General features: G+C 34.0%; 1 protein-coding gene across 2 annotated transcripts in view; it reads left to right on the forward strand.

Moving 5' to 3' along the window:
* The window catches only part of LOC144448438 (tumor protein p53-inducible protein 11-like), a 131,661-nt gene that overhangs the window by 104,218 nt on the left and 15,113 nt on the right, over window positions 1–12,330 (forward strand). For both annotated transcript variants that reach the window (XM_078138686.1, XM_078138687.1), the window contains exon 2: window positions 10,502–10,595. In XM_078138686.1, coding sequence (XP_077994812.1) covers window positions 10,502–10,595 — 94 coding nt within the window. The remainder of the gene's footprint in view (window positions 1–10,501; window positions 10,596–12,330) is intronic.

A 12,330-nucleotide genomic window follows, 5' to 3' on the forward strand; every position in this document is an offset into this window, starting at 1 on the left:
GAATACATTTAAGAACGATTGATAAAATGACGGGTATGATGTAAACGTTGAAAGTGTAATGCAGCATAATTTTTTTTAATGTGTGTATGTATGTATGTATGTATGTATGTATGTATGTATGTATGTATGTATGTATGTATGTATGTATGTATGTATGATTTGGAGAGGGAGAGGGAGTTCAAGTATTCCTTTATCAGCTTGAACGCATAAGTGTGTTTCTGCTCTTTTCTATATAAAACATCCCTCTTGGTTACAAGGGAAATTGATGTTTCCAGTTTTTATGTCATTATTTATATTTGCCTTTCGTTCCATTTGCTGTACAGCACCTTTCACTCTAGACTCAAGGTTTGTTCTTTTATGTTCTTTCTTATTTCAATGCTAAACCTAATGCGTCTGGAATACTTACTGTGCTAATGGAAATCTGTGAATCGTTCCGTTTGTCGTGGATTAACAGAAACATCAACAATGGAGTTTTCAGCATGAGGCATTTCAAGTGGTTCTGTGTTGATTAGAAGTATAGATGGGAAAGACACTTTCTATATAGTATTTTTTTTACTTGCTACAGGCAAGGCATGATTCCATTGCCCAATATTATAGAGCACACATATTATAGCATGTATGCATTCATTCATTCATTCATTCATTCATTCATTCATTCATTCATTCATTCATTCATTCATTCATTCGTTGTATTGCCAATTTGAAAGTCAATATGTACATGTCAATAATGACCACATAAATAAAAAAATGTAATAAGTTAACATTACGGTATAGATTATAAACATAATTACAGACACAGAACTAATTATGATGAGACAAAGAACCATAATGGCAAATTCACACATCAGAAATTATATATATTGTGTAAGCGCTTTCCGAAATGGATATTTTGACGTTAGATTTTTCACATGTATTGGAAGACTATTCCATAGCTTAGCACCTGCATATGAGATTGAAAGTTGTCCGACAGCCATGTGTGTGATAGGAATAGATAGATTTTGATAACACCTAAGCCTAGTTTCATATCTATGGTCTAAATGTTTGAAGTAATCAGTCAAATGATGAGGAAGATAGCCATTACATAATTCAAAAGTAAAATTTCCAACGCCTAGTTGATGAAGTTTATAAATATAGAGGCGACCTAATAAATTCCTAAATAGGGTGAAGACGGCTGCCTGAAACATATTTCATTAATTACTAATATGCATGTATGTATGTATGTATGTATGTATGTATGTCTGTATGTATGTATGTATGTATGTATGTATGTATGTATGTATGTATGTATGTATGTGTGTGTGTGTGTGTATGTATGTATGTATGTATGTATGTATGTATGTATGTATGTAAGTGTGTGTGTGTGTGTATGTGTGTGTGTGTATGTATGTATGTATGTATGTATGTATGTATGTATGTATGTATGTACATTGTTATATTTATTTATTTTCTATAGCACCTTTGCTATTTTAAAACAAATATTCAAAAGGGCTGAACAATTACAATTAAACATTAAAGAAGAAAAAAACATTGGAAATGAAATAAAATTAAGTACATAAAAGTTAAACTCGTGAGATAAACATAAACATAAAAAGAAACCCGATAAAACTACTAAAATACTACAATCAAAATAACTTCATTAAAAACATTACAGTCCATAATGCTGTTTAAAAAGGTGTGTTTTCAGCTCACGTTTAAAATGTTCCACATTATCAATGCCCTTAAGTTTCTCGGTCAGAGAATTTCATAGTTTTGGCCCACATATGGAGAGCTCTGTCGTCTTTCAATTTATTGAACGACCTGAGCACTATTACATTATGACTGTTGTTGGGTCTTTAAGCTGTAATTGGTGTTATGGACCCTTTGAACCAATTCTATTATGTAACTGGGAGCTACACCTTGCAATGCATTAAAAACGAGTAAAATTAAACTCTTAAACTCTACCCTAGCTTTTACAGCCAATGTAATTCTCTAAGTGATTGAGACACATCGTCGTATTTATTCAAGTCTTTCACTACACGCATGGCGTAATTTTGCAGACGTTGTAATCTGTCAAATAGATATTGTGGCATTCCATATATAATCAAATTTACATAATCCAAGTGGGAACTAATAAGAGAATGAACTAAACTTTCAGTGGCACTTTGAGTGAGATATTTGCGTATACGATGCAGATTATAAAGGTTGTGATGTACTCTTTTAGACACTTGATTTACATGGCATTCCATTGACAGATTGGAAACCAACCAACCACCAAGGTTGCGTACATGGTCTACTACTTTGATTTCATTATTACCAATTGTGACATGGTCAAAGTTTACTCTAGCTAGTTGTTGTCTGGTACCAAAGAGAATGACATCCGTTATGTTCTCATTTAATTTCAGTTTGTGATCCAACATCCACCTTTGAATGTCCACAACACATTTCTCAACAGACTGGACAGCGTCAGTCTTATCATCTGTTCGAGGTCTAAACACTTCCAATAGCTGAGTATCATCAGCATAGCCGTGAGAAATTATCATGTGATTATTTATTACATTAAAAATTGAACTAGAATACGCAGTGAAAAGCACTGGCCCAAGGCAAGATCCTTGCAGAACACCACACGTAAACAAAAAAAATGAAGCACACGTCTGAACTTGACTTCAGTTTTTATCCTTTCTACTTTTTTTTTTACTTTTTACTCTCTTCCTCATAATGGCGAAATGATGTTTTCATATTTATTTTGTAATTACAAAAAGTTTGCCATAACTTTCTCCAATATTGCAACCCCCATGTTTAGTTTATATTTTGCATGAAAATATAATTTAGATCAGGGATGTTCTCTCCACATTCAAAAAGTTTGAACAATAGTATCTGCATATAATTACGGCATGGACTGGAAAAACAACTAGTATATTAATTGAGGACAGCTTTAGCAGACAGCTGATATCTCAGCAACATAGTCACTGCATGATCAGTGGAAGGTTGGGCAGAGTCTTTCTATCTGTAAGTGGGATTTCGTTTAAAAGTCGTATATGACTATAATGGAGATAGCATACTCCAGAAAAACACACTACTACAAATCCAGGAATATACACCAATGACAACTGTGAATCAACCATCTCAGATCGACTGACATATTTTTACAAAAAGAAAAGATGAAACTATGCAAATAAAGTCAACGTTCTTGTGTCTTTCTAATAGAGGCAATGAAAAGCACAAAGCAGTAATATATATGGCATGGTATTTTAATTTTGATATATGTAAAAGTGTAATTGTTTTGTGATCTAAGCGAGCATAAAACTATAATATTGATGATAGTGCATTTAGTAATATATCAAAATGTCCCTTCATATAAGGTAAAATGGTTCAGTCTACCTTTTCCGTTACATTGAAATTCTTATTTCGCTAAAAAACAGAAAGGATTAAAATGGTGGCCGTGAATAGCCACGGGTTGTTGCGGCAAAACACTATTTGGGAATTAACCAATTACTTTCAAATCCAGATTTCAATATCCATATCATATCTACTTAACATGTAAGGGAATTTTACTGGAATATATTATAGTGTATGTTTCAAGCATAATACAGTAAATGTAGTATTATTTGGAATTTCTCAAAAATATCAACTCACTAAATAAATAAATAAATAAATAAATAAATAAATAAATAAATAAATAAATAAATAAATACAAATCCTTTGTATTACCCTATATGATTAATTAAGCAGAGATAGTCGCACTTATACACAAAACATGTATTTGGTGGCTAAAAAGGTAGGTAGAGTTTGACACGTACAGATTTCCTCAACAGTCATGCAGTACATGGCTGACGGAAATTAGTTAACCTGTTTTTGTTATATATAAAGCAGAGTATCAGATAGCGATAAAAATTGAGACAGAATATTCCCTTTTATGTAAGAATAATATTGTCACAGTGTTAAAAACATTGCAACATTTAATTTTTTTCGTAAAATTAAATCACAACTTGAGAATTTATGACGATTTCTACGTCCCATTTTACATTCATTCATTCATTCATTCATACATTCATTCATTCATTCATTCATTCATTAAGTAAATAATGAAAGGTGTGATTTAACATATTGCAAGTATTTATGTTTTTAAATATGTGCAAGCGTGTTTCTAAGCGGTTGTTGAGCGGTATTTAAATCTGCAATTCGTAAAATAAGTCTGCGGTGATGATCAAGTAACAGTGCTATAAATACATAGCTGAGTTTAGTGTCAGAAGATTGTATTTCTTTGTGAGAAGCCGATCAATTTCGTTAGCAACTGCACGTTCATACCATAAACCATCAGCTTCATAAAAAAAAGTTGAAAAATATCCGCGGTGATCACTGTATTAGAATAACACACAATCATCAAAATAGCAGAATAAGTGATGTGTGAAAAATTAACCTAGATGAACACTGCAATGTAAAGAAATTAGAAGGGTCAAATGAGTAATAATACAGTTTTGTGCGTCATCACTAGCTCGTAAGTAATGTAGGGTTGTAGCTAAGTGGTAGGATTGCTATTAATCAAGAACTTCATCGTTACTAAAAAGGGCAATTGCTTCAAATTACTATTTTCTACAAGAGCAGTTGCTCCTGCCTTTCTTCTCCTTATTTGCAGTCGGAGAGACGATGTCATCCATTTTTACGAGCGTTTATATATGTTGTACAATACCTCGCTCTGTTGTACTGAAGCCAAAAACAAGTAATAGTACCATCGACCAAGTCTCTATAACTTCAACACACTCATTAAAAACTCATTACATTTTAGAGTCTTGTCGAAGAAATATGTCATTCTGTCTGGGACATATGGTTAGGATCGTACTCATTTATTTTTAGGGTCAATGTCGGTGCTCAAGGGGATCTCCATTATTCGTACAAGTGTTGGGGAGAGTCAATGTTCTTTGTCCAATGACTGTTTGATCACATCTATTTCATTTATACAATGACGGGACCTTTTTCACGCACTGGACTTTTCACTCCCCCCCCCCCCCCCCGCGTATTCTATATCTGGTCCAGTATATAACATCTGCAACAACGACACAAGTCCATTAGCAATGATTAGTGAACGATAACTCAAATTCTGATATATCTGTGCATTGTAATATTTACATACTAGAGTGCTTACTGTCCATGGATTAAACTTGAAATGCAAAGAAATACAACACTTGTCAATATTAAAGCAATAATGCCCAATTGACTTGTACAACAACGGACGAGATGCCATCTTAAGGGTATTGCTTCTTTACATGCATGTACAACATATATTATTACATGTGTACAAGAGATTACTTGCACCATTGCGCGCATATACTTGTGGTATTTTCACCACAGCACAATACTGAAAGACATCATTGCACACATGCATGCATGCATGCATGCATGCATGCGAATGACGTGCAAATGAAGACGGGGTCGTTAGCTGTACATGAAAGCGCGCGATCACACAGTATGATATTTACCGAAATATGCTGTTTTGGGTAAACATATGCTACGCTCTGGAAAATACGGCCGCAGAGAACATTGTAAGCACTTGTGCAAATAGCCATAGTACTCCACACTTGCACGCGCGTCATGGGGTTCTGTCATACGTTAATAAATATTCTTGATATTTAGAATATTACATTATTTTGTTACAATAAATGATTAGATGATAATTACCTGTTAATATCTTTACAGAATACTGCATATTATCATGCTATTTACCCCCACACCTTGTAACTGTTACATGGCTGCAGCTACTACAGGGGTGTTAGAGGCCCTATACCAGCCCTCTCTGCCATAAGGTCAGTAGCCGGGGCTAGAACCCCTGCTACAAGAATACTAGAGATCGTCTATGTATTTCTACTCTGTCAGTATATATTTACACAGCTCATTTTAAGTGAGAAAAAAGAAAGTGACGTGGTTACTCGTTACATTCGATTCTCCACTACAATTATATATATATATATATATATATATATATATATATATATATATATATATATGTGTGTGTGTGTGTGTGTGTGTGTGTGTATGTGTGTGTGTGTGTGTGTGTGTGTGTATTTTAACATCTGTACTGTCTTTTGGGTTCGTTGTTGTTGTTGTTGTTGTTTTTGTTGTTGTTGTAGCTGTAGCTGTATGGTGAGGAGGATAGAAAATATCGTCAGAGCTATGCAAATCATTGTATCATGTTGAGTAATCAGAAATGCATTCTGGGAAATAATATAACATATTGCATACTGTCAAATATTAGGAGAAAAATATGATTAATTTGCTCTGTAACATTAAATCACTGAATTGGGATAACCTCGACTAATCTTAACACAGACAGTAAAACACCTTGGTATCACCTTTGTATTCACATACGTCATAGTCTTCAAGATTACACAACCTACAGACGACAGAGGTTGTACAAGCTTAAGTCAGCTTCTCCATTTTGACTCACGTCGGGAAATTAATAGTACTCGCAGTAAGACGTGATATGTCCTCATCTATATTCAAAACATATCCACCACTTAACAGCATGGCTTTGGCACCAACTACGACCTTTATCGAATTCACTGCGTCAGTCGGACTTCCTTAATTAACACGTTATATTTCATTCAGTGGTTGCCATCCACAACCTGGGTATGTAATGTGATTAGAACATACAACTAAGTCTGTGATTTTCTCTGTCATTTAAATATACTTACAAATAGGTGTTATCAGTTGAGTTTGTCTTAACGCTCTACGTTGCATAGAACGTTATGTTTTCTCTTCTAGAAATTTCACTATATGTAAACATTATACCTATCCAGTCATTTGTCGATCATCTTCTGATGTATCAATTTGAAAAAAGTCATTTTAACATTGGAGTGATATTAGTTTTCGGTAATAACCTTTTAATGATCATCTTTATGACGTGGCAGTTTGATGTGTCACTTTTTACATGTATTACCTACTAGTATATGCATTCTTGAAGTTCAATACCTTCCGACACAAAATATTATTTCATTAAGGTAATACGGAATAAAACTCAATGATGGCTAAGTCCTGACCAGAATGAGTCATTTCTCAAAATCACATCATTCGTCTTGAACTTGAAGAATACTCAAAAACATTTACTGCGTACGTTATATAATGTCATAGCTTTGGCGAATTTTAGCTCGTTCATTGAAATGCAGAAGAATTTTATGGTAATTAGGGAAATTTATGATCCAAGGAATAAAGTAATAAAACTGTGTGTCCCATACATTTTATGTGCATGATCATGAGCGTTGTCCCATTCAGAATAATTCAGTAGCTTCTTCACGTGTATGATTCACTTTTATGCTTTACAGTCAAGTCTACTGTGCCCGCGGGAAAAACACATTCTTAAGTCATAACGTTCAATGGCCTTGGCGACCGGAGATCGACAATATACATGATATTGATGTTAATTGCATCTCGCTGCAGGCTAACATGGTCTCCGTGGTTATCTTGCCCGGTAACGGGCGCCGATTATGCCTAGTATGGAGTCCACATAAAATGACAAGATGAAAATTATCTATTCAGACACACAGGAGAAAATGATAATGTCTGTCATTATTTTCTGCCTTTTTGGGAGTTAGTGTAAAAATGGACGGGCAACTATTTGCACTCTAAGTACAAACTAAACCCTTCGTTTTATAACAGAGATAAAGTGTTAAGGAATCTATAAACAATTTATCGTTAAATGGTCTCGATTTTCAGCAATAAACCAAAGTCTCGAATCATTACCTTACCATAGATAAATTGTAATGTCTTCTAGTATTCCGGCCATGGCCGGCCAAATGTGAACTCGATTATTTAAAGATTGTTATGCTATATTCAAATAAGGTAAGATTGGGTGGTCTCTAGAATCAAGACGCAAGAACATCACATTATGTGAATAGTTAATATTGCTTGCATCTTTGCCAACTTGTGTGCGTAATGTCTTTTTGTTTTATGCCTTATGATCAATCAAACCCCTTACATTTTTATTACATAGCTTAACAGCTGATCGTAAAAAAAATTACAAATGCTACCAGAGGAAATTAGGAACTCAAAATGTGCTTAACTTTTTATGGCTTGTCGTTTTTTCCATTAAACCAATGAACACTTAAAGTATTGTACTGTGAAGACACAAGGGCAAAAAATACTGATTTAGACAGCCCCGTGTGTACATAAACCTGGGGATAGCAGAAATTCATCGTTTCAAAATTTAACCACTAACATGTCATTATACGATGCAGGATATTAAAACTTCTTCAACGTCCTTCGTTTCACATTTGTGCTGGGTCAATGCCTTTTCCACATCACTGCAGGAAGTTTCCGTATCTAATGAAATATTCACTTTGCGCTGTACTGTTAGAGAAGTGATAAAAGTGATACTACCCTTCCTTATGTATGTTGTATGATGACTTGATAAATTGCTATCAACCGATCTGACTATTTCAAGTATGTCCAGTGACCATATATCATTTTTTTTATCTTGAATATTAACTACACATGCCGAGGTTATAAGCTTTTTACTAAACGTGATGATAATATTTAAATAAAGCTACATTCCAGTACCATGTTATTGTAAATGCAGTTCTTCTATAACATTAGGATTGTTTTTTTGCATAGTTCAAACAGTCGACTGCATAGTAGGAATTTACTGGAAATTTTGATTATGCTGCGAAAACTACGATATATATATATATATATATATATATATATATATATATATATATATATATATATATATATATATATATATATATATATATATATAACAGTATCAAGCACGACACACATGAGCAGTTACACAGTGTGTCACGCTGTTGTGATCATCAGACGACTAACGGTATAGTTCCATGTAGTCTGATGATCGCTACAGCGTGAAACATTCTGTAACGGCTCATGTATCTTGCTTGATATTGTGTTATTTACACCGCTCTACATACATATGTATTGAACACTGTTTATTCCCGGCATAGACATTGTACATATACTAAGTATATATATATATATATATATATATATATATATATATATATAATCAAAGTAGGTTGGTTGGAACTTGAGGTGTAGTCAACCAAGCACCTCAAGTTCCAACCAACCTACTTTGATTATTCCCGCCCTGCTTACCCAAGCATCGAGCACTCTATTCTACGAGTTTGATACTATTTACTATATATATATATATATATATATATATATATATATATATATATATATATATATATATATATATATATATATATATATATATAGAATACATACGTACATTTACTTTTCATAATGCACCAACTGATGTTCAATAACACAAACCGTGTCATACATTTATCTCGATTATTAGTTATAGTGGTACAGATGTAGAAACAAAACTCTTCTCGTATTGATTACATTTATAGATGTACGCCACTATCCTGTGAGACAGTGAAAGGTTAATAGTGACCGTCAAAACAATGTTTGTATAGTTACACTATCTGTGTTATGGAATACTACACCGCCTCTTCTGTTACGAGGCTACGTTTTATTAATATTTGCGTGAAGTGTTGTTAAGCTGTGAGGAGTAAGCTCGAAACCTCCACAGACATCACTTCGCCGTGCCATTTTTGGATTAAGGGATTTATCATTGCTGTCTGTTTGATTACGCACACCGTCACAGACATGTTCTTTTAGTATGTATCAGGAGCATATATTGTCTAGCTGGAAGGGGGGTGGAGACAGAAGGAAAACATTGCTCAAAGTTCCATGTTTGTAATGCATCTCATTTGTGATTTGTATGAGATTTGTCTTTCATTCTATGCACTGTAAAATGGATTTGGATGCCGTGTAGTGAATCATCAAATTCACCTTTGTATCTCATCAGATGTCGATTTGTTTTCGTATGTAATGAGAATTTTAATTAGAGAAGGAATAGTACTTAGTTCATAGTGTTTCTCTAACGATAGAATACTTTGACATATTTAGTCAAACGCTGAATGTGATTAGGCGTGGGTCAATCAGGATACATTCACAATTTTCACTTAATATTTGGTATCAATATACATCTTTATGTCATCTTATACCCCTCTATTACTGTCTGTCTATCTGTCTATGTCTGCCTGATACTTTCTTTCTTTCTCTCTCTCCCTATCTATGCCTATCTATCTCTACCTCCCCCTCACTCTGTCACCGTGTCTGTCTGTCTGTCTGTCTGTCTGTCTGTCTGTCTGTCTGTCTGTCTGTCTGTCTGTCTGTCTGTCTGTATGTATGTATGTATGTATGTCTGTCTGTCTGTCTGTCTGTCTGTCTGTCTGTCTGTCTGCCTGCCTGTCTGTCTGTCTGTCTGTCTGTCTGTATGTATGTATGTATGTATGTATGTATGTATGTATGTATGTATCCATGTATCCATGTATGCATGTACGTGTATGTATGTATGTATGTATGTATGTATGTATGTATGTATGTATGTATGTATGTATGTATGTATGTCGCTCTCTCTCTCAGCTCAGTATATTTAAGCAATACATATGCATTATGAATAATTGTTGTGCTTTTTCTTAATTTTCTACTTCAGCAAGCAGAGTAGTGGTGATCTCCAAAGTCGACTGAAAACAAGAAAATTACTAGGCGTTGGAGAAAGCGAAGATGGGTCAGTTCCACTCTCGAAGGTACGTCTGGAGATCGTTTTTTTTTCAGATATGCGATACACGACACGTACATTTTAACTGCTTGGGTCGAAGTTGTTCTTAAAAACACCCGTGTACCATTTCAATTAAAAAAAATAACATTGCGAAATTCTTTAGTGAAGGGGCAAGTGTCACGAATATGTTCTGCAGGATGTAAAAACATAAAAGCCGAACGTGTGTGCTTTGAGTATTCGATACCAGACTTTCCGAAGGATATCATTAGGGATTGCAGACAATAAGAATGTTTCGGGGTCGTAGGCCGTCACTCACAACTCGAAAAGGTCGGTTCTAGGCCAAGGGGTTACATGTGATGAGGAAATCTATCAACCTAATACATTTGCGGTTGCCTATTATTGGATGAGAGAAAATGCATGCAGATGGCAAGTACAGCATGTTACTTTGCATAAAATACTATAATACATTCAGTAGATGAATACGGCACAGTGGTAATAGTACCTTCGAATTCGATTTACTAACATAGCCGGAAACTATATATATTGTTCTGCAATGTTGTGAATTACACAAGTGAGTGACATCGGTTCCAATACTATGTATTCCAATCTGCCCTGTGGTCAAAACAGCGTATACATTGGAAGTCCCAAAACAACACTGATATTTTCTGAACTCTAAATTAACTAGTTTTCAGAGGTGCCTCCCTACTGACGCTATAATTACACCAATGGCCATTCAATAGCGTATCACTGTTGTATCAACCAACATGCTGTAAAAATAGTTTTAGTTTGTGTCTATTTTTAACCGAAGGCTCAATTACCAGAGTAATATATATATATATATATAGAGAGAGAGAGAGAGAGAGAGAGAGAGAGAGAGAGAGAGAGAGAGAGAGAGAGAGAGAGAGAGAGAGAGAGAGAGAGAGAGAGAGAGAGAGAGAGAGAGAGTTTCAATCTTCTTTCGCCAAGTAGAATGCTCATTATGCATTAAGAGCATTTCATACATAAAAATGAAAGAAGACGCGTATGTGAGTACATTATTGATTTACACTACGGTCTGTTTCACCAAAATGATCATCATGTGTATGCGTGAGCCGGTGGACTCGCTGACTTTGCAACATACTCGTCTTCTTTCATTTCTATATATATATATATATATATATATATATATATATATATATATGTATATATATATGTATATATATATATATATATATGTATATATATATATATATATATATATATATACATATATATATATATGTATATATATATATATATATATATATATATATATATATATATATATATATATATATATATATATATATATATATATATATATATATATATAATTATATATACATTCCGTGCCGTCAATAACACCAAAACAAGGTTTAAGAAAGATTCCAAAAGAAAAATCGATTATTTATTTTAGTTCAACTAATAAACTAGTGCTTAGTTGTCCAAAGCAAAAGAAAAGTTATGTGTATCGGTATGGAACCGGAAGGGATGGTTATAAAAAATGGTTACAAAGAATATGGTTTTCAAAATATTTCTAAAACTTCCTTTATTTGAAGAGATTCGTTCGGCCGTGACCATTGACGTATCTTATGGATGTAAAGATAGTATCCAGATGTGTAGTAACGGTTTGACACAGAAAAAATATAAGATCATGATCTGGTAAACACTGTCACAGACAGACACACACACAGACACAGAGACACAGACACAGACAGACAAACAAACAAACAAACAAACAAACA

This window comes from Glandiceps talaboti, chromosome 17 (genome assembly GCF_964340395.1).
Source record: "Glandiceps talaboti chromosome 17, keGlaTala1.1, whole genome shotgun sequence".
Lineage (NCBI taxonomy): Eukaryota > Metazoa > Hemichordata > Enteropneusta > Spengelidae > Glandiceps > Glandiceps talaboti.